General features: G+C 43.8%; 1 protein-coding gene across 2 annotated transcripts in view; it reads right to left on the bottom strand.

Moving 5' to 3' along the window:
• The window catches only part of LOC141265364 (protein MON2 homolog), a 53,577-nt gene that overhangs the window by 12,765 nt on the left and 16,361 nt on the right, over window positions 1-24,451 (bottom strand). For both annotated transcript variants that reach the window (XM_073678370.1, XM_073678371.1), the window contains exons 2-6: window positions 8,733-8,796; window positions 5,498-5,625; window positions 3,915-4,046; window positions 2,626-2,755; window positions 66-163 (exon numbers count right to left, since the gene is read on the bottom strand). In XM_073678370.1, the coding sequence (XP_073534471.1) occupies window positions 66-163; window positions 2,626-2,755; window positions 3,915-4,046; window positions 5,498-5,625; window positions 8,733-8,796 (552 nt within the window). The remainder of the gene's footprint in view (window positions 1-65; window positions 164-2,625; window positions 2,756-3,914; window positions 4,047-5,497; window positions 5,626-8,732; window positions 8,797-24,451) is intronic.

Raw genomic sequence — 24,451 nt, 5'->3', positions numbered from 1 at the left:
CCGATTCTCTGGGATAACAGAATATATGCTTGTGTGACTTACATCTACGTGACTAGAAGGATTACCTGAAAGAGCATATACGCATCTTTAGCACATGGCTTCAAAGTGCTGACAGATCTCCGATTACTGTTCCCAGTGACAGGCACGGGCGGTTCCACAACATCTGCATATCATAAAGTGATAGATTTTAATGTTCCAAGATATCTATTAAGCATTGATGTTTTACTGGAATGACCCCATTTTTTTAAAAATATTAACAGGCAAAGTAGCATCTGGATAGTATTAAAGAGAACCAACTAATACATCACATGACACATAGGAATGAACACAGTCGCACAATCCTCAAATAAACTGCCATATATTTGTAGATCCATTAGTGGATAGTTAACCTTGGCTTGCCCCTTGGTGAGGAGACATTCATGTATTGACTCAAGTAAACAGTAAGGTCAGCCAAAAGAAAAGTCCAAGAAGGGCTTTTCACTTCTGCTTCCTACAATTTTATTTTCATTACATTTCTAAATATTGAAGGGGATCTCTGATTAATCAGACAAAACATGCCCATTTTACAATCAGAATAATATAAAAAAATACCCCATGCCATGCAAATTGCCTCTTCAGAGAAGTAGAGGACTAGAACTCTAGCGCTACCTATTGGAAATAGCAATCCTAAAAGTCATTATCGACCCTTAAACGAGCCTTGTCATATGACTTAGGATAAAAGAACCAGAATCTCAATTTGCAGACACATGTTTCGGAGTGTTGCCCCTCCTCAGTGCAACAAATGTCTGCATATTGAGATTTTGGTTTGTCTTTTATGGTAAGTCATGTAGCAAGGGTTGTTTAAGGGTCAATATTAACTTTTAGATTTGCTACTTCCAATAGGTGGCACTAGAGTTCAAGTCCTCTTGCATATATAATTTCCTAGAAGAGCAACGCATGGCCTATAAGTCTCCTTACATAGGCATGTCATGCATGCCACTCTCCACAAGCAGAAATGTTCCCTCTAGAAACTGCTGTCACATACTTGCTATGGCACCCCCTGGTTCTTTTGATTTTCCTCACAATGTTCTCTTGATGTGTCCAGTGCTTCTTACCGTGTTCAGTTTCTTATTGGCTGGCCTGCACAATAGCAAGAATCAATCTGCCTTCCGTACACAAGAAAGACTGATCGAGTGGCCAAACGTGTCCATGACTGCTTGATACATTAGGTGGATGTTCTGACAGGGAATCACGAGAGATCCAAGGGTGCCATAACAAGTATGTAACACTGATATATAAAGATGGGCTCTTAAAAAAAAATAATAGTTCTAAGCAAAAGAATTGTTTTGTATGATCTAGCAGAGAAACGTGACATGTAATTGAGGAACAATCCCTTTGAGAAAACCTTCATGGTATTGATTTACATTTGGACTACAATGGATGTAAACTCTTTTATGCCTGAACCTGCCTGAAGGAGCCCCAATGCTCTGAAAGCTTGTAAATATATATTTTGTTCTGGTTAGCCAATAAAGGTAGCACTCCGACAATACTTTTGTCATCTTTGGGCATAAAAGTATTTACTTTTTCTGACTAACATGGTACCACAATATAATTTTCCATTGTACATTTAGACTACGGTATGTAAGAATCAGTCACCAGGTTTTTGCAACTCCATTTCAAGCAGCATGATGTAGAGGCTGATTCCAGTGATGTGTCACATACTGGGCTGCTTGCTGCAGTTTGATAAAATCACTGATTAAGCTGCTGCTGATTTAGCTCAGCATAACTCCGTCCACACCACTGATTGACAGGTTACTGGGGTCAAGGTCATACAGAACTCATGAATATGGAGGACTACCTGGCAGACGATTTACTAGCCAGCTAGTGATAATCTCCAACTGATAAAACAAGAACTTTTGAAAACTACAGCAAGCAGCCCAGTAAGTGAGGCACATTTCTGGAATCAGGGTCTCTGTCTCCATATTTTGATCAGATGTTAAAAACCTGGTGACATATTCTCTTTAGCGGCCACAATTTTTAGATAGGGAGAGTGAGAGAATCCATTGGGACCAGCGTAAACCCTGGCCAAAAAATACTGGCCAATATGGTTAGATTCATTAAAAGGTCTGTCCACTTCAAAAACATTACCTTTAGGTGCATTTATATAAATATAACTTTCTCATACAGTATTAGTTCGAAGATGTCTCAAATTTCACATATTAGCTCGGTTCCAGCAGAAAAACTTCTGGTTTGTTCTGGACACAGGAAAATAATTTTGTGTCAGCACATCATCAGTGCTATGTGGGAAGGAGAATGGAAACCTGGTTCATTTAATAGCCAAGCCAGACCCTTTCTTTGTCTATGCAACAGCTGTGAATGAGAATGGGGTTGGCTTTGCAGCTATACTGACCCAGTCAGCCAGCCCCCTTCACATGCAGCACTAATGACGAGCTTACATAGTAAATTCTCTTTTGTGAAGTTGAGCTCCCAGGACCCAAAACTTGACGGAAAACTGAAGATCAGGACACCTTTACAAAGAAAAACACATCCGTATGTAGTATAAATGTACAGCATATTAGGAACTCATCTAGCAGGGATAAATGCTATGAAGCATGTACCGGATCAATACGTATAGCCCAGGTTTACCTTTGTGCCTTTCATCTTCAGCTACCATCCTCTCAAACACCACGGTGACTACCTGCCGCACCGTCGCTGCAGCCGTGTTGTTCGTTATGTTGTCTTTTGTGAAGTGCAGTCTGAAGCAGAGAACGATTGCCTGCAAAATATATCGATGAAGAAATCATATTAATTGCAAGAAAGAGGGAAAAAGACTACCACTAAGCCTTAAAAGAAGATTGCAGGTGTCCAAAATATAAAAATCATAAACTTTTCTATTCTGGTCACTTTCCTTCAGGTTTCTTGGGTGCCCTAAACCTCTAGGTTTCAAATGTATGACAATAGTGACCACTGAGGCCAATCGATGCTGCCCGCAGGGACATTTATCCCTAAATCACATCCAATGGCAACAATGGACCTTTGGCAAATCTCAAGAAAACGCACATCATGGCTTCAGTAGTAAGAGCTCTGAAAAACTTCAAAAAGCAGTCACTTTTTACTCCGTCTGGACTCCATTCCGGTAGTGAATGACCCTTTAACTGGACACAAAGGTGTAATCTACCATGCGATTGTGCCTGCCCAAAAAAAGAGGTATGCTGCTGCAAAAGATGCCAGCTGGAGTACAAAGTGCCTCCCTGAGACTAAGGGCTAGTTCACACCACTATATTTTCGGTCTGCTAAAAAAAAAACAAAAAAAAAAAAAAACGCAGCATGCACTAGTTTCTTCCGTAAATCAGATGACACTTACCCATTTAAGTCTATGGGTACGTTAAAAAAATAAATAAATAAATAAAATGAAATTGGATGCCATACGTAGCCACAGTATATAATTCAATTTTTACAATTAATTTCTGTAAAGCAGGAAACTGTAAATGGTTTTATAAGTGATTAATCGCTGCTGCTGTAAAAAAACAGATTGCATTAGCATAACACACGAGAAACAAATTGTCCCGAGTTTTCTGGATAAAACGCTGAACAATTCTGTGTCGGAGGCATGTTCAAATCCAGACTTTCAGGTTCAGACGGAACGGGTCACGAATGGGTGGCCGGAACGTGAAAGTAGAATATCCCCATTTCATCTTTTCTATAAAAACCTCTGTTTGTGACGGCACTGCCACATTGCTATCACATTCACCATACATAATGTTGGTGCTCCGCTTTATTATCAGAATCTCTGCTGCTCATAAAGAGAACAGTGCTGATAAATCTTTTTTGCAACTATATTTCCGTAATTTATAGGCATTAATAAATATATAATTGAATAAATACATAAAATAAATGTACAGGATAGCATAAATCAATTTGTACAGCACACTTACCTTTGATAAAGCATCATCGTGAACCACCGTGTAAGTTGTTAGAAGCACCAAAACGGTCTGTAGAAGCTTTAATTCTTCCAGTCCATTTTCCATCAGCTGCCATAGCATATTGATGATATTACCAGCAGCAGCCTTTGGAAACAAAAGAACAGAGCTTTAAAAGAGAAATGTATTAAAATGCTGTATGGATTAAGGGGTGTGAACAGGACATGGCAGGAGAGGAAGGTGAACCTGCACATCACTACAGCTGCACAGTCCTCACCCCTGCAGGTCACAGCTGCACAGTCCTCACCCCTGCAGGTCACAGCTGCACAGTCCTCACCCCTGCAGGTCACAGCTGCACAGTCCTCACCCCTGCAGGTCACAGCTGCACAGTCCTCACCCCTGCAGGTCACAGCTGCACAGTCCTCACCCCTGCAGGTCACAGCTGCACAGTCCTCACCCCTGCAGGTCACAGCTGCACAGTCCTCACCCCTGCAGGTCACAGCTGCACAGTCCTCACCCCTGCAGATCACAGCTGCACAGTCCTCACCCCTGCAGGTCACAGCTGCACAGTCCTCACCCCTGCAGGTCACAGCTGCACAGTCCTCACCCCTGCAGGTCACAGCTGCACAGTCCTCACCCCTGCAGGTCACAGCTGCACAGTCCTCACCCCTGCAGGTCACAGCTGCACAGTCCTCACCCCTGCAGGTCACAGCTGCACAGTCCTCACCCCTGCAGGTCACAGCTGCACAGTCCTCACCCCTGCAGGTCACAGCTGCACAGTCCTCACCCCTGCAGGTCACAGCTGCACAGTCCTCACCCCTGCAGGTCACAGCTGCACAGTCCTCACCCCTGCAGGTCACAGCTGCACAGTCCTCACCCCTGCAGGTCACAGCTGCACAGTCCTCACCCCTGCAGGTCACAGCTGCACAGTCCTCACCCCTGCAGGTCACAGCTGCACAGTCCTCACCCCTGCAGGTCACAGCTGCACAGTCCTCACCCCTGCAGGTCACAGCTGCACAGTCCTCACCCCTGCAGGTCACAGCTGCACAGTCCTCACCCCTGCAGGTCACAGCTGCACAGTCCTCACCCCTGCAGGTCACAGCTGCACAGTCCTCACCCCTGCAGGTCACAGCTGCACAGTCCTCACCCCTGCAGGTCACAGCTGCACAGTCCTCACCCCTGCAGGTCACAGCTGCACAGTCCTCACCCCTGCAGGTCACAGCTGCACAGTCCTCACCCCTGCAGGTCACAGCTGCACAGTCCTCACCCCTGCAGGTCCGGAAACAGGACACCACTGAACACAGGAGCTAATTACTTCCCTAGTTTGTCTCTGTGTAGTGCTTCCTAAAGCACTTTAATGACGCTAGTGATATTGGCGCTACATATATATTGTGTTAACATCAAGGTATTATAAATCAGCCTTTTCACACAAAGTAAACTGAATTGCATAAGACACACAAATAAATAGAAAAACCAACAACTGTGTACAAAATGAATACACCAATAATACGTCCTACTAATGCTGACGGGTTAATACACTGTATGACAGACATAGACTTATGGTGAAGGAAAGGACTCCAATAGTCTAATCCCCTTACCTCTGACACCACTTCATGTGACATTAGCCTCTGGATGGCAGCAAGACAAAGCCGAGTGATTTTCGGTTCTTTTGTTCCACAACCCATAAGGAAAGGTTGGACTACTTCTGAACTGTTCTCTTTCAATGCTTCAGGAATAATAAGAAAAAAGGAAGATAATATTGACATTTTTTGCAGCCAATGTACAAGTGATAATAATACTAACAAAACAGTCTTTTCTCATCATATTCAGGATTTATAATCTGTTCTATTTCTTCTCCTCCTATAAGTTAGGCTTGGTTCACAATGCGTTCCTAGCACCAGAGATAAAACCCAGATTTTTAGCCCTGTAGCCCAAGACTAGATACAGTATCCAAGGCCTGAACGACAGTTTTTGGTTAAATTAACAGCTGATCTGTCATCAGATTTCACAATACAAACTGCAATCATTACTACATATCTCTCAGATCTAATAAGGATAATGTATTCACTTTGAGAATCCACATCAGAATGGCTATTATAATCCTTTCTGTAAGTTTCACTAATTTTCTACCCACCTAGACTGAAAAACAGCTCCTCAGTGTCCCTCCTACTGCTGAGATCTCACAATGCTCAGCACAAGCTTCAGCTGTCAGTCAGACTGGGCAGGTGGAGACTGAATACATTAGGACTAATGACCGCTCACCTTTCAGCTGGCCTCATAAAATGCTCATTTCAGTATGATGATTATACAACAATTAGGACATGGATTTTCAAACCTAATATGCCAGTCTTATCAGGTCTCACAGATCCATGTACTAATGTATTCAGTTTGTATAGTGAAATTTGGTGACAGAGCCACTTACAAGTTTAGCTATTTAGCCTAATAAATCTTTCCCATTGTTAAGGAATATATATACACAGCGGTTAAAATAAGTATTGCACACATCACCAATTTTCTAAGTCAATCTATTTCTAAAGGTGCTATTGACATGAAATGCTCACCAGTTGTCAGTAACAACCCATCCAATCCACACAGGCAAAGAAATCAAACCATAGGTGTCCATAAATTAAGTTATGTGTAATAATGAGAAATGACTCAGGGAAAAGTATTGAATACATGAAGAAAGACAGATGCAAAAAGCCATTGTAAGTCATGACAGCAGCTGAAATCTATCAGTAATTAGAAAGCAATCCTGCCACTTAGGGAAAAATAATCTCAGCTGGTTCAATTGATTGCCTATAAAAAGGTGTCTCATTACCAAGGTGCCATCTCATGATGGGTAAAACGAGTGAGCAGTCTCAAGACTGTCGCAACCTTATTGTTGCAAAACATACTGATGGCATTGGTTACAGAAGAATTTCTAAGCTACTGAAGGTTCCAGTGAGCACTGCTGGGGCCATAATCCAGAAGTGGAAAGAAAATCATTTCACCATGAACCAACCATGACAAAGTGATCCATGAAACATTTCAGGCAGAGGATTGACAAAATTATCAGAAGAGTTGTTCAAGAGCCAAGGACCACCTGTAGAGAGCTACAGAAAGACGTGTCATCAGCAGGAACAATTGTTTCAAAGAAAACTATAAATGATGCACTCAACCTTCATGGCCCGTATGCACAAAAAATATGTTCAATCGCATTTAAAGTTTGCTCAACAACATTTAGACAAGCATGTGAACTATTGGGAGAATATCCTCTTGTCAGATGAGACCAAAATTGAACTGTTTATATGGCATAACACACACCATGTTTGGAGGCCAAAAGGCACTGCATAACACCCCAAAAACGCCATACCAACAGTGAAGTTTGAAGGTGGGAACATCATGGTGCAGGGCTGTTTTTCAGCATACGGCAATCGCAAACTAAGTATAATTGAAGGAAGGATGAATAGACAAATGTACCAAGACAATATTGATAAAAATGTGCTGCCATCTACCAGAGTGATGAAGCAGAAACGAGGGTGGACATTTCAGCAAGACAGTGATCCCCAAAACACAGCCAAGGAAACTTTCAATTGGTTTCAGAGAAAGACAATAAAGCTGCTATAATGGTCCAGTCAATCACCTGACCTGAATACAATAGAAAATTTATGGTAGGAACTAAAGTTCAGAGTTCATAGAAGGAGCCCATGGAACCTTCAGGATTTGAAGAGTGTTTGTGTAGGAGAATAGGCCAAAATAACACAGGAGCAATGCATGCGACTAGTTTCTCCATACTGGAGGCGTCTTGAAGCTGTCATCATCAACAAAGGCTTTTGTAGAAAGCATTAATGTTATTGAATATTAGTGTCATTTCTCATTATAACACATAACTTAATTTATGGACATCTATGGTTTGATTTATTTGCCTGTGTGGATTGGATGGGTTGTTACTGACATCTGGTGAGAATTTCATGTCAATAATACATGTGGATGACGCATCCTACGTTATCCACAGTGTTGCCCTTTGCGCTCCTGTGCAGGCGTACATCTCTCTGTCCTGCTGAGGGCAGAGCAAAGTACTGTTCTGTGCATGCGCGGGGAAAGGCCAAAGAGCGCTGGCGCATGTGCATAACAGTACTTTGCTCTGCTTTCGGCAGGACAGAGAGAAGTGCAGGAGCATGAAGAGGAACACTGTGTGGATGACGTAGTGCGCATCATCCACAAGAAGCAGAGAAGAAGGACGGCATCGCAAGAGAGGAGGAGCAGGATGAAGACCAGCGTTGCCAGTCGGACCAGACCGCCCTGTAGGGGAGTATAATAAAAGGCGTTTTTTTTTTCCTTTGGAGTCGATTATACAGCATTCTAATTCTAGAATGCTGTCACATGGGGCTGAAAAGTGGTGGTCGTAGGTTATATGGGAAAATCCTGGTGACAGGCTCCCTTTAAGTACATGCTCGGAACATACATTTACATGTAGATTAGGAGGGGGTTAGGAGGGTTTTCAATTTTTTGGGTAACTAAAGCTTATTCAATCTATGCAATGTTCTAACATATCACTTTTCAACATCTATTCTTGTCAGTGAATGGTAACATTCATTCTCACACATCAACTGTTCATTACACACAAAGTACTAAATAGATATACAAGCTATATTTGTTAGGATTACTATATGATCCGTCAACAGCATCTCCATTGCCCGTTGAATGTCAGAGTAAAAACTCATTGAAAAACAGTGAAAAGTTATGCAGATATATTAAAAGGACTTGCAAGCCTATACATTTATTTGCTCACAATACAGCTATTGTTAGTCAAAGGTGGAGCTGGACTATAGAGGTAAACATCATCCCAATTACCTGGCAGTATGTCACTGTTCCGTGCAGCTATGTTTTTTACCTTCACTATCCCGGATTCTGCAGCCTGAAATACAGAAAGCACAAGATAAGATAAGAGCTTAAACTGGAGAATTACTGTGCTGGCCATCTTACATATACACAGTTGAATTATTGATGCACTATGTAACATTGCTGGGGTTTTCAAAAATTAAAGAATAACCAAAATACTAAAATAATAGCATATATATCATACACACACATATATATATATATATATTGTAGCAAAGCCAGGTGGGACTGTGTTAAATCCTAGCACTGCAGATCATAATTAGATGCAACCAGCCTAACTTTTTACAAGAACCAGGGCCTGTGTTCTCTAGTTTTGTCAACAATGGCGAGTGACCAATCAAAATGTGAGCTATAGCTGTGAGTGAGACATGCTAGGGTGTGACTCGGAATGGAGACTGCAAAGGTCAGCTAGGAAAGCCGAGCAGCATGTGTGTGGAGATGCAGAGAAATGTTTGGAAGATGCAGCCTGTTCAGAATAAACTGTGCCCGGAGCTGACCACTTCTGTTTGGTGCTGGAAGCTGTTGGAGCTCAGGCTGAAGTGGATACCGAGACACAGCAGGAACGTACCTCTTCAGCGTATGAACTTAGCTCCTGGAGAAAGGACTGTAATATTTTAAGGTGAGCCCGCGCTGACATATGTGACTGCTGAATGATCTGTTTATTTAATGTTATACCTTTGTGCCCAGAAAAGGCGATTTTTGGTTTTGAATCCCTTGGAGTTTTATGAAAGCAATAAAACTGCACCAGTTTGGACCAAAACGCATTGCCTATGTGAACGCTACCTAATGCCTACCTGAGAAAGCAAATCCCTAAAATATACACTGCTCAAAAAAAATAAAGGGAACACTTAAACAACAGAATATAACTCCAAGCAGATCAAACTTCTGTGAAATCAAACTATCCACTTAGGAAGCAACACTGACTGACAATCGATTTCACATGCTGTTGTGCAAATGGAATAGACAATAGATGGAAATTATTAGCAATTATCAAGACACACTCAAAGGAGTGGTTCTGCAGCTGGGGACTGCAGACCACATCTCGGTAACCATGCTTTCTGGCTGATGTTTTGGTCACTTTTGAATGTTGGTTGTGCTTTCACACTCGTGGTAGCATGAGACAGATTCTACAACCCACAGAAGTTGCTCAGGTAGTGCAGCTCATCCAGGATGGCACATCAATGTGAGCTGTGGCAAGAAGGTTTGCTGTGTCTGTCAGCGTAGTGTCCAGAGGCTGGAGGCGCTATCAGGAGACGGGCCAGTACACCAGGAGACGTGGAGGGGGCCGTAGGAGGGCAATAACCCAGCAGCAGGACCGCTTCCTCCGCCTTTGTGCAAGGAGGAACAGGAGGAGCACTGCCAGAGCCCCGCAAAATGACCTCCAGCAGGCCACAAATGTGCATGTGTCTGCACAAACAGTTATAAAACGACTCCATGAGGGTGGTATGAGGGCCCGACGTCCACAGATGGGGGTTGTGCTGACAGCCCAACACCGCGCAGGACGCTCTGCATTTGCCACAGAACACCAGGATTGGCAAAGTCGCTATTAGCACCCTGTGCTCTTCACAGATGAAAGCAGGTTCACACTGAGCACATGTGACAGACGTGACAGAGTCTGGAGATGCCGTGGAGAGCGATCTCCTGCCTGCAACATCCTTCAGCATGACTGGTTTGGCAGTGGGTCAGTAATGGTGTGGGGTGGCATTTCTTTGGAGGGCCGCACAGCCCTCCATGTGGTCGCCAGAGGTAGCCTGACTGCAATTAGGTACCGAGATGAGATCCTCAGACCCCTTGTGAGACCATATACTGGTGCGGTTGGCCCTGGGTTCCTCCTAATGCAGGACAATGTCAGACCTCATGTGGCTGGAGTGTGTCAGCAGTTCCTGCAAGATGAAGGCATGGAAGCTATGGACTGGCCCATCCATTCCACAGACCTGAATCCGATTGAGCACATCTGGGACATCATGTCTCGCTCCATCCACCAACGTCACATTGCACCACAGACTGTCCAGGAGTTGGCGGATGCTTTAGTCCAGGTCTGGGAGGAGATCCCACAGGAGACCATCCTGAACTTCATCAGGAGCATGCCCAGGCGTTGTAGGGAGGTCATACAGGCACGTGGAGGCCACACACAATACTGAGCCTCATTTTGACTTGTTTTAAGGACATTACATCAAAGTTGGTTCAGCCTGTAGTGTGTTTTTCCACTTTAATTTTGGGCGTGACTCCAAATCCAGGCCTCCATTGGTTAATAAATTTGATTTCCATTGATGATTTTTGTGTGATTTTGTTGTCAGCACATTCAACTTTGTACAGAACAAAGTATTCAATGAGAATATTTCATTCATTCAGATCTAGGATGTGTTATTTGAGTGTTCCCTTTAATTTTTTTGAGCAGTGTATATGCACACATAGATAGATCGATAGATAGAAAATAAATATATATCTATATTAGATATAGTTAGGTCCAGAAATATTTGTACAGTGACCTAATCTCCGTGATTTGGGCTCTACATGCCACTATTATGGATTTAATATGAAACAACTGAAACGTAATTGAAGTGTAGGCTTTCAGGTTTAATTAAAAGGGTTAAACCAAAATAGCCTGTGAAATGTTTAGGAATTGCAACCATTTTTCTACAAAGCCTCCTCATTTTAGGGGCTCAATAGTAATTGGAGAAATTAATTTTACCATATATAAAATGTTCTTTTTTATTACTTTGTAGAAAATCCTTTGCAGGCAATGACTTCCTGAAGTCTTGAAGACATGGACGTCACCAAATGCTGGTTTTCCTCCTTTGTGATGCTTTGCCAGGACTTCCGTTGTTGCTTGTTTGTGGGTCATTCTGCCTTAAGTTTTGTGAATGCCACACCTGGAATCAGCTACAGACCTTTTACCTGCTGAACTGATGATGGATTAATGAGGGAATAGCCCACCCAGTCCATTAAAGAGTTTTTCAGATAATTGTTCAATTACTTTTGGTCCCTTTGGGCCATGTGCACACGTCGAGTATTTGGTGAATTTTTTACTTCAGTATGTATAAGGCAAAACCAGAAGTGAATAATAAAGTGGTGACGTGTTTCTATTATACTTTTCCTCTGACTGTTCAACTCCTGGTTTTGGCTTACACATACTGAGGTGAAAAGCTCACTAAATACTCAATATGTGCACGTGGCCTTATAAAGAGGTAGCTACATATTAAAGATCTGTAGTTCATAAACTCATACTCCAATTAAGATGTGAATACCCTCAAATTAAAGCTGACAGTCTGCACTTTGAGTGTTGTAGGGGAAAAAAAGGATGAGACAATACAGCACTCTTAAGTGGAAAAAATAGATGTATAAGTAAAAACACCTTTATTAGTAGAATAAAAGAAAAAATCATTAAAAAAAAAGTTAGCACATGGAGAGAATAGAACTGATGCGTTTCAAACACAATTAGTGTTCATAGTCGTAGCTAAAGGATTTTTTTTTCTACTAATAAAGGTGTTTTTACTTATACATCTATTTTTTTCCATTTAGTGGGTACTGTATTTTCTCCTCTTTTTTTCTGCATCTTGAATATGCTTTGTTAAAAAGCTAAAGTGACAAAACTTGTGCCATTGTCCAAATATTTCTGGACCTAACTGTACATGTCTGCCTGATTGATCAGAGAATGACATCAGGTAGCACCAAAGATCCCGAGAAGACTAGTGGCCTACCTTCTGCTCCCCATGGAGAAATAGCCACATTGTATATAGGGTTATTCTCCGTTATTTTTGATTAAAGGTGGGCGGCACTTGAACAGATTGAGAGCATCTCTTGCCGACAGATGTTACTGAGCATGCGCCGCCGCCATTTTGCTGGAGTCAATTATTATTATTTTTTTTTTTAAAGACCACAATATTAACTGCGCATGCGCAGTATTTAAACTAGGAGGCAGGTCAGTGAAGGTTCAGTGACTTGTCATTTAAGCCCAGAATGATGACGATGAGGCCAGAGCACCTATAAAAGACCCACCCACAGTCCTGCAAACACAGATTAAACAACAACCACAAGACGGATTTCTTCAACCATGGTATCGTTTTAATCAGTGTAACAGCGCCAACCTGACAATACATGTAGTTTACTTACCAAAATCCTGATGACAGGATGCCTTTAAACTTCCAGAACTCCATTCCTAGTTATATGCCATAACACCCCAGAATAGCAAACAAAAATTTTCTCCAATGACTTATCTCCAAATATGCAGCAAAACGTGCATATCTTAAAAAAAAACACCCACTTTACCATTTTTCTGCTGCTCCCTTGCGTGCCTAGTCCCCAGATGGGTCAGTTTACTGGCCTCCATAGGTGACCTGGTGTCTACACATGTGAGCGCTGCAGCCAAATACAGTCTGTGGTGCTCACATGCCCTCATTGCTGGTGCTGTCTTTCTTTAGCCGATCAGCTATTGGTATCTTAGAAAATATTCACCGCAAATATGACCAGTGTGGAGCCACTAGTGTTGGGTTTTCTAATGGAAACCACAAAGTCACGGACAACTCATACCAACGAAAATGCTTGACGAAGCGCACTGACCTAGAATAGGATCCGTCATGGTTTATGTGCCATGCTGCACCAATCTTTCCAAAAGTACATGTTTAAGAGTACCTAAACGTTCATTTATTATTTTTTTTAATTATAATTTTGTCCAGCTTGGAAAGTTATGAAACCTTGCAAATCACTCGATTAAGGAATCTGTCTTCCTTAGCCTAAAAAAAAACAAACGCATGTAAGTGGCTTCCAAACCCCCACTTTTCCCCAGTCAATTTGCCTGCTTTTAGCTGCACTGATATCAGAAGATACTCATTTGGAGTACAGATGATGGCAGTGAGATGGTCAGCGCCTGTGTCTTCTGAATGTTCTGCCTCCTGCAGCAGGCTTATCCCTAGAGGTAGGGCCTCATTCAGACATCCATGACTTTTCATGTATGCAAAAACGGTGACAGTGTTTTTATCAGATTTTCATCAGTATCGCTTTTTAATCACCAGTGTTTGGTCAGTGAATTTTAAGTATGAAAAAAAATAATTAAAAAGCTTCCCCTATACATTACAATGTTAATCACGGACACACCGCACACTGACGCAATCCATGTGTTTTCAGTGATTTGCTTGGACCCATGGATTTGTATGAGTAATTTCATCTATTATGCCCCCAAAAAAGACATATCTCTGTAATTTTTTTTTTTTTTTTTAGATATACAGTCCGCAAAATAACTTCAGAAGTATAAACAGCCACAATGTGTAATGGCCACGTGTGTAATATGTAAAAAACACATATAGAACATGTACGTGAAAATTGGATGTCTGAATGAGGTCTTAATGAGAAAGGTGACCCTTTCATTGCCATCATCTACTCCAAATGAGTACGTTCTGACATTAAGGGAGGCAAATAAACTGGGGGGGAAGCATGGGAATGGAAACTACATATATATATATATATATATATATATATATATATTGTAAAGCACACGCCCGGGCTGAGCGGCGTGTGCGTGTGATTGTAGTGATTCCACTGGACCGTGCCGGAGAGTGAATGCCTGGAGGGGCTTAACTAGATATTCACCCGATCCGACCAGGGTCGCACGACGGCATACGACGCCAGTGCACCAAGGAGGAACCGAGCAGAGGGACCAGGTGCTACTCCAGGACAGACCCCGGACACGGCTGTTGACCCACACAGGGGAATACAGGAACAGACTGGTAGGCTGGCACACAGACTGGTGGGTATAGGCAGGCACGACTGGTATGCAGGCAGGCGGGTATGCAGGCAGGGGGGTACAGGCAAGCACAGCTAGGGTGCAGACAGGGAGGCACTAGCAGGTAGTGACACTGGCGGGATAGGACCCAGTACACACTGGGACTCAGGAACAGAACCACAGATGTGGCGGACAAACACAGCAGAGTGAGGCCGCCCAGAGAGGTGAGCGAGAACAGGGCAGGACAAGGCCGCCTGGAGCGGTGAGCAAGAGTAGAGCAGGACAAGGCCGCCAGGAGCGGTGAACAAAGGATCAGAGCTGAGCGAGACTGCCGGAGCAGTGAGCAAGAGTAAAGCAGGACGAGGCCGCCTGGAGCGGTGAGCAAGAGTGGAGCGAGACTGCCGGAGCAGCGAGCAAAAGGGTCAGAGCGGAGCAAGGCTGCCAGAGCAGCGAGCAAAGGAGTCAGAGCAGGCTAGAACCGCCGGAGCGGTAAGCAAAGGAGTCAGAGCAGACTAGAACCGCCGGAGCGGTGAGCAAAGGAGTCAGAGCAGGCTAGAACCGCCGGAGCGGTGAGCAAAGGAGTCAGAGCAGGCTAGAACCGCCGGAGCAGTGAGCAAAGGAGTCAGAGCAGGCAAGGCTGAGTAGGGGGGACAGGGCTCTGTTCACACGGAACAGACAGGAAGGGAAAGGCAGAGCCAGACACCCACAGGGTACTTGCAGTGAAGTAGCGAGTGGACCACAAACTCACAAACGGGAGTACAGAGACAACAGGCAGGAGTTAGGTACGAGTTCAGACTCTGCAGAAAAAGGAAAGGAACGGACATAGAGAAAAGACAGATGAAAGATAGGAGAGAGTACAGACTGGAACTGAGTGTACGGGCTAGACCGACACTGCAGCGGAATACAGGAGCGGGTCTGGGAATACGGCCCCCAGAGAGGCGGGACGAACAGGCAAGGAGCGTGTTCAGACAGGACAGACAAGATACAGGAGCGGGTCTGGGTAATCGGCCCCCAGAAGGCGGGAGGAACAGGCTAGGAGCGTGTTCAGACAGGCCTGGAAATACAGCCTCCAGGAAAGGCAGCAGGCAAGAGTACACAGACAGGACTCAGTTCAGACACGGGAACTGATACCGCAAGGCAGGAGACAAAGACAGGACTCAGCTCAGACACGGGAACTGATACCGCAAGGCAGGAGACATAGACAGGACTCAGTTCAGACACGGGAACTGATACCGCAAGACAGGAGACAAAGAACGGGACCTGGCACCTTCAGAGTGAAAGCACACACTGAAAGAAACACTTTGCTCAGGCAGGGATAGATGGGAGCAGCTGAGCTATATACCAGGTGACAGACAGCAATAGGCTGAGGACGCACAAGGGGTGTGCCTGCAGCAGGTACAAAAAGCAGGAAGTGATCGGGCGCCGCCCTTAAGCAGCAGAAACAGGCACAAACAGACAGCATGAAGGGAAGCCAGAGAGACATTCTGGACTGGAGATCAAGTGCGCGCTCTTGCACAGTGGGAGATGGACCACTATGTAAGGACGCCGCCAGGTATGTTACATATATATATATATATATATATATATATATATATATATATATATATAGCTTCTTATCGGTCCATGCTGGACAAAATTCTAAAAAATTACCGTAGTTGGGAATTATAATCATTCCTTATAAGTCAGGACATGCCTGATTAAAAATTGTGAAAACACATGTGCTGCTCACACTGACTTATAACTGTGCTAAAATCCAGTCCTCGGGGGCTGGTCTGTTGGAGTGGTACAGTATATTTACATACGCATGGCTGTAGATATGGAGTCGACATGTATATGCATCTCTATACAGTGCTCTATTTAGGTAGACAACCGGACTTTATGAAGATAAAGCTTTTCCAAGGGCCAATCTTGTGCCCGATGCTACGGCCAGCTGACAACCTAGCAAGAGTGCACATTCCTTCACCTACAGCTTCATTATCATTGGCAGCTCTTCTCTGTATACACCGGGGGAGAATGAACTGCCAACAAACAAGGATATTAATGTAAAGAATCTGATCACACAGCGTTCGACTGCCCAATCATCATCCCGTATAAAAGGTCCTTAACTTACAGAAGCCCTAACAAGGTAGGTAAGCAACAACTGCAAATAGTAAAATAACATCAGTGCTAAAGCACTTTGCCTTACTTTTAAGTTGGTCTTTGCTCCTTTTTCACAAGAGCATAAGATAGCAAGGTATCGTATTGAAGCACAGATATTCCAATACTACATGCATTTTTCTTTCCGTAATATAAAAAAAGGAATACTGGAGGACATTATTTATGCTGTAAGATTTGTAATTTGATGTGCGCTGTGTTAATAGGGGTCTAGCACTGTGGTATTTGGAGTTGAGCGGTAGTAGTTGTAGCTGGTGACATGCCGGCATCACATTGGTTGGTGAGGTTCGGAAAGAAAACTTTTTGAAAACATTGGGTAGACGGGTAGAGACTGTGCTGTATGGACATAGGGGTATGTGTAAATTAATCAATGTGTATTAACTATATAGTCAGGATAATGGAAGTCTCGGCTACCGAGATCAGGAACTACTGCAGGATACAGGGCAAAATACACAGTGATTTGACTGATGGCTCCTTTCTCTTAAGTCACACAGCATAGAGTCAAGCAGAAGGAGGTGGTACTGGGCTGGGAATAGAGCTGGAGTGACAGAGGTTTCAGATCAACAGCCTCATTTGCACATCAATTCAAGTACTGATTTCTCCGTAATGGAGGAACGGACTAGCCATGTAAAGGTATTGCTGGACTTGTCTTTGAAAGAGCTACAGTACATGTGCATATAAAGAGTTTTGAGGGAGAAATCCTGCTGACAGCTTCCCTTTAGGCTAAGTGCCCACGATGCAGAAATGCTCTGGATTTTTTCCTGATGTGGATTGTACATGCGTTTTCCTGCCAGGGACAAGCGGAAGTGAAGCGTTCTTCACAAGCATTTCCGCATGCGGGTTGACAAGTGCTTTCCAAGCGATTTTAGCATCACTTGGAAAGTGCTTGACAACTTGGTCACACTATATAAATCCATGCAACCGGCATGGATTTATATATGTGACCCGAGAGTATGTCAAAAAATAATTATATACTTACCCTCCGATGGCGCGCTGTCTTGCTTCGCTCGGTCCCGGCAGCCGGCAGCGGTACACTGAAGGACCTGCCGACGTCAGCGTTGCGTGACCCGTCACATGACTCTGACGTCAGCGCAGGTCCTTCATTCCATCGCGAAGTGCCGGGAAGCAAGGAGGAGCGCAGCGCGAGCCGCCAGAAGGTAAGTATATATTTATTTTTCATTTTATTCTTTTTTTTACAGCTTTTTTAATGGTACCTGGGTGTGGATGAGACTCCTCTCCTCTACACCCGGGTACCATCCGCACATTAGAACGCGCCAATTACACAAGTACAGATGCAGTCTTGCGGAATTGGCGCGTTCTAATGCAAGTCAATGGCGGCGAAAACGCTGCGCTTCCGCAAAATAATTGGTAGTGCTGCGTTTTTTTCCGCAATGATAATCCGCAGCGGAAATTTGTGCACAGCACATGAGGATTATCATTTGGGAACATGGCAGGCCTTCTACCATGCGTTTTTTAAGCGTTTTTGCCGCTGCGGAAACGCTTAAAAAACGCATCGTGGGCACACAACCTTAATACAACAGGAAATTTTCGATCAAATCACCAATAAAGATGTAAAAAATTAACAATTTTAAAGTTGAAAGCAAGCACTTATGAAATTTGGACAGTCTTGTCCAGGATCTTTTAGCTATCTTAATCAAGAAATCATTTCAAGTAAGACCTATTGCTAGCTTTCCCTAAGAACTGGCTTGAGTGCTTGGGAATTATGAGTTTTCTCCTACAAGCAGAACTAAGATGCTTGTTCTCTTATACAAACATACAGGAGTTCTGCCAAAAATCACAGAAATCTTGTACCAGCCTCTACGAGTACACACATGGAGTGTCCCAAATATTCCACAGCTGCTCATCTCAGTGCTAGAAAGTAACAGTAAAGCATTGTTCGCTATTTCTCTACTAGGCAGCAAACAGCAGCTCAGTCACATAGACACTGGTTACAGGAGCTCAATTCTCCATAACTTCTGTGGGTTCTTCCATCACATAATACAAGGCGACAGTTTACTGAAGTCTGGCAGTAGCTCTGTTCCCTGACAGTGATATAGAAGTGACAGGGAGCAGATAAAACAAACCGATGTGCCTGAGCATACAGCCAAATCCAAGGTTTACTCACCTACAGGACTCGCTCACACCAGCGTATACATTGGACGAGTGCTGTCCGATTTTTTTATGGGATAGGACTCGGACCAATGTTATTCAATAGGGCAGTGCTGATGCACGATTTTTCACTTTGAAATCAGATGCCACTCACCAAATCGCTTATTATGGGTGTGTGGAAAACATTGGACTGCACTCAGATGACATCTGAGTGCAGTCTGATTTCTGCAGACTCACAGAAAGAGACATTTTGTTCTCCATCTTCTCCTCACCTTGTGCTACGGTTCTTTTAACCGAGAGGATCGGATCAAACTAAGCTGAGACTCTGAACAAACTCGGATCAGAGTGTCAATTGCATAATCGACTCGAATCTCTTAGATGAGAGAATCTAAGATTGTCTGACCGTAGCCTTACACTGAGATTGCAAGTGCCCAGTAGCCAAGTGGTTAGTCTCTTCAAGAGCAATGACCTGGGCGCTCTGCATTAAATCCTGTCCACCACTGTGTTTTGAGTGATGTCTGAAACATCCTCCTGATCACCATTACTGGAAGCGGAGGGGACGGATGAGCAAGCACAGGACACTGCGCACAAAGGCACCACCCCCTGGACCCTTGCAATATGAGGAGGGATAAAGGGGTTGTCCACCATTCAAGGCAATTGTTTTTTCACTTAAAGAGGTTAATGCCTTACATAATTTTTTTTTTTTTACTATAACCTCCCAACTCTTCTTCCCCTTCGCCGCCGCCCCCCCCAAAAAACACACACTTTACTAAATGTCCCCGGGTCCAGTACTCTGTTACTGTCGGCAGCGCTGACATCACATTGACAGCACGGCAGACAGTCAGTGAGCTCAGCAGGAAGCGGAGCCGGGTGTTCTCTACACAGACAGGGCTGCCGAGCTCATTTACTGGCTGCAGTGCTGGCGACATGACATGAACACCCAACAATAACACACACCGACAAGAGCAGCAAAGTCTTAGCAGTGGACCCGGAAAGGGAGAGTAACAAGTGTTTTATTTGTATTGTTTTAGTAACAAAATGCGCGTGGGAACCAGGATTTTCTGAACAGGGACAACCCCTTTTAATGCATGTATTTGGGACGAAAGTCATTTTTGCAATTGGGTTCAATAAGATTTTTCGCACTATGTTTCCTACATCGTCCATGTTGCGCTTTCTATTTCTGGCTGCAAAATCAGTTAACTGAGAGTATGAAGGTCTGGCAGGAAAGTTTAACTCTTTATCTGTCTTTTTCTGAGCTCCTCTCAGCTGGTGTATTGCCACAGACTACACAGACTGCCATTTTTTAATGTAACCTAATTGCAAAAATCATTTTTAGCCTCAAATAAATGCATTTATGTAAAAAAAAAATGTCCCCAAAGGTTGGCAACATGGATTCCATGTTTATGCAAACTCCATGACCATGCTCCTAGGTATGCTTCAGCGGCTCTTCCACCTACACAGCTTTCAGCAGTTTTGAGGGTTCGGAAATGCTCACATACTCTCTTTAAAAGGTCTACTTTCACTAAGACCCACACAATTTTCTTAAGTGTTGTCCCCAGGCCCTGACGCTTGAGCGAGTCCACTAGCTCATTTCTCAGCGGAGAAAGCAGTATCATATAGCACAAGGACCAGTATCACATACAGTACTGGGAAAGTTGGGGGTACTGTTACAGATTCAGCAGTAGGGCCCAGCAGCTTCAAGTTACGCTTCTGGGGAAAATCCCTCTTATTGCTGTCCATATGGCCTAACAAGACATATAGAAAGGGGATGTTATCTATAACAACACATAGTAATTTTGCCACCTTGCCCAGAGTAAGCAGGAACCCATTAAGTGTGAAAGTGATATAGTCTCTGGCATGAAGCGCCAGCGGTGGTGGGCACAAATAGGTTAGCCACCAACACTTCATGCAATTAGCAGATGACTGCAGTGTAAAGGATGGCAAATGTCTTTTTAGGAAGCGCAAGTCCCCCCATACAGATTAAATAAAAGTCTGCCGGACCGGCCAATTGTGCCAGGATAGGCCGACCATCTAATGTGTACGAGGCCTCCAGTCTCTTCTCCTGACAGATGATGTTGGGAGTAGAGAAAGATACGGCCTCTTTGGAAGGAACAGATCCTTTTGTTCATTGGAAAGATAGGCTGTTGCCAGAGGAGTCTAACTTTTCTTCCATTCTAAAAACGGATGCATAACAGAACCCAGGCAAACACTAAAATAATCAACTGGACCCCTCTGCTTCTGTTAGCACTAGTGAAGCAATGGATCCGTTACTGACAATAGTTCCATTTGCTCCTAAAAACAGAACAAGGAGAATATCAGATTTCAAGTGTGAATGTCGCCTAAACCTTAAAACACAGCACCATTTCCTACTTGTAGAAACAAATCCTCCCATGTCGATAACACCAGAGTGATGTGACATCCACGGTTATGTCATATTACAGGACGCAGTATGATGCAATGCATTCACTAATGGGACACTAGTAATCACTGAGTTCTGAAAATGTTAAAGGGGTTGTCCACTGCAGCCAGTGTCACGTGAGACCTAGCGCCGACATCGCTTGGTATGGCGCCAGTGCATATCTTTTACTTTTATATTACATTGAAAATATAGTATTTAAGGAGTTGTCAGAGTAGTGAAAAACCCCATTAATGTAATTATTCACATGACTACGTTTTTGATGTGGATTCTCAAGTGAATCAGCTTTAGGCCTCGTTCACATCTGCATTAAAAAAAAATTCAGAAAAGTAGGACGAGTGTCATGTGAGTACAATGCGATTTTTCTCACCTAAAAACTGTATGACATTTGTTTTTAACATCATATTTTACATACTGTAATTCTCTATATAATTTAAAGCTAGTTTACAAACTAATAAGGTAATCTTATATACAGATATAGAGATATATATATAGAACAGGATAGATGTCCTGTAGACAGATATTTAATGTCACAAGCCCCTTACATATAATAAACTTGCACCCTTTAGTGCCTTTCATGTGGCGCTAAAGGTTGTTTAGCCTTATTTAACCTATTAAATAAATCATTTAAAAAATGAAGTCAGGTCCCCCCATTTTTGATAACCAGCCAAGGTAAATCAGACAGCTGCAGGCTTATATTATCAGGCTGGGTAGGTCCCTGGTTATTGAGCCCTTCACAGCCTAAAAATACAAGCCGGCAGCCTCCCCAGAATTGGTGCTTCACATTAGAAGCGGCAATTCTGGCACTTCGTCCCGGCTCTTACCGATTGCCGTGGTGCGGTGGCAATCAGGGTAATGGTTTATGGGGTTGATGTCATCTGTATGAGAAGTCTGTCCAACTAGTATCCCATGAGGCTCAGACCCCAGCGGCTTTTAAAGCATGTTTTTCTCTGAAACATGGCAGCGTTTCAGAGTCAAGCATATGTGGCTGAGATCATACAGCCAATACCCGAGAGATCGCGCGGCATTTATCACACATCAGGTTCCCTTTAATATTCAGGCAAGTATGATGCATCAGTATGTGTAAGCCAAAACCAGAAGATGTGCAGACTTTCCATACAAATACTAATGCCAAACACTGACCATATTACTGTATTGTGAAAGTGGCCTCAATTATCTAAATACCTCGTGAGGGGCACACTGCTCACATGTTGTGCTTGTGATGGGACAGCCCCTCCATTACACAAAAAGGCATAAAAATATATTGCGCCATTTGGCTTGCAGGAGATCAGAGAATATACTGGATACATAGTTTATGGTTACAGTGTATTTATGAGGAGAGCGCTCCCCCTGCCTCCTCTCATCCACAGGACAGTTATTGCACATTCTTTAGACACCAAGAGGGCAAGGAAACCCTTCGGCACCCCGAAATAGACAAGGATACTAAGGGGTAAGAAATAGCCTTCCCCACTGTCTTACCGCTTAGATCATACATGTCAAACTCTGGCCCGCAGGGTGGTTTTATTTGGCCCGTGACACCAGAACCACCACCCCTATATGGGGCCATTACTCTGTATGGAGGACTACATGGGGCCCATTATTCTGTATGGAGGACTACGTGGGGCCCATTATTCTGTATGGAGGACTACATGGGGCCATTACTCTGTATGGAGGACTATGTGGTGCCCATTACTCTGTATGGAGGACTATGTAGGGCCATTATACTGTATGGAGGACTATGTAGGGCCATTATACTGTATGGAGGACTATGTAGGGCCATTATACTGTATGGAGGACTATGTGGGGCCATTATTCTGTATGGAGGACTATGTGGGGCCCATTACTCTGTATGGAGGCCTATGTGGAGTCCATTATACAGTATGGAGGACTATGTGGAACCCATTATTCTGTAAGGAGGAGGATATAGGGCCCATTATACTGTATGGAAAGCTATGTGGGGCCCATTATACTGTATGGAGGACTATGTGGGGCCCATTACTTTGTATGGAGGCCTATGTGAGGCCCATTATTCTGTATGGAGGACCATGTGGGGCCCGCTATTCTGTATGGAGGACGATGTGGGGCCCGCTATTCTGTATGGAGGACTATGTGGGGCCCATTATTCTGTATGGAGGACTATGTGGGGCCCATTATTCTGTATGGAGGACTATGTGGGGCCCATTATTCTGTATGGAGGACTATGTGGGGCCCATTATTCTGTATGGAGGACTATGTGGGGCCCATTATTCTGTATGGAGGACTATGTGGGGCCCATTATTCTGTATGGAGGACTATGTGGGGCCCATTATTCTGTATGGAGGACTATGTGGGGCCCATTATTCTGTATGGAGGACTATGTGGGGCCCATTATTCTGTATGGAGGACTATGTGGGGCCCATTATTCTGTATGGAGGACTATGTGGGGCCCATTATTCTGTATGGAGGACTATGTGGGGCCCATTATTCTGTATGGAGGACTATGTGGGGCCCATTATTCTGTATGGAGGACTATGTGGGGCCCATTATTCTGTATGGAGGACTATGTGGAGCCCATTATTCTGTATGGAGGACTATGTGGGGCCCATTATTCTGTATGGAGGACTATGTGGGGCCCATTATTCTGTATGGAGGACTATGTGGGGCCCATTATTCTGTATGGAGGACTATGTGGGGCCCATTATTCTGTATGGAGGACTATGTGGGACCCATTATTCTGTATGGAGGACTATGTGGGGTCCATTATACTGTATGGAGGACTATGTGGGGCCCATTATACTGTATGGCGCATCATGTGGGGCCATTATTCTGTATGGAGGACTAAGTGAGGCCATTATACTGTATGGAGCACTATGTGGGGCCCATTATTCTGTATGGAGGACTATGTGGAGCCATTATATTGTATACTGGTTGGCCCGCGACTTAGTCCAAGTTTTTCATATTGGCCCTCGGTCTGTTTGAGTTTGACATCCCTGGCTTAGATGGATTGTCACTACTGACCACATCTTGGATTCCAGGCGTCGCAGCAGAGAGCCGCTGTGCTCACAACATATATGTGCCATATATCAGATTATAGCAGCTACATGGTACACACGGTAAATAAATGGAAGATAACGTCTGTCAATTTCCAGAATATAGCCAGTGATCAACTTTACGGTATGGCATATATACAAAATCCCTGTTCTTCAACCATAACGTGCCTCCATTCACTGCTGTATTATGGTGTCTGATGAAACATGGCGTGGTTTTCTTTCTGTCAGATTCATAAAGAAATGA

The sequence above is a fragment of the Phyllobates terribilis genome, unplaced genomic scaffold, assembly GCF_046119375.1.
Source record: "Phyllobates terribilis strain yellow unplaced genomic scaffold, ASM4611937v1 Scaffold_4__5_contigs__length_816908805, whole genome shotgun sequence".
Taxonomy (NCBI): domain Eukaryota; kingdom Metazoa; phylum Chordata; class Amphibia; order Anura; family Dendrobatidae; genus Phyllobates; species Phyllobates terribilis.
Note: the sequence above shows the minus strand (reverse complement) of the source record. Positions and strands in the feature narration are given on the sequence as shown.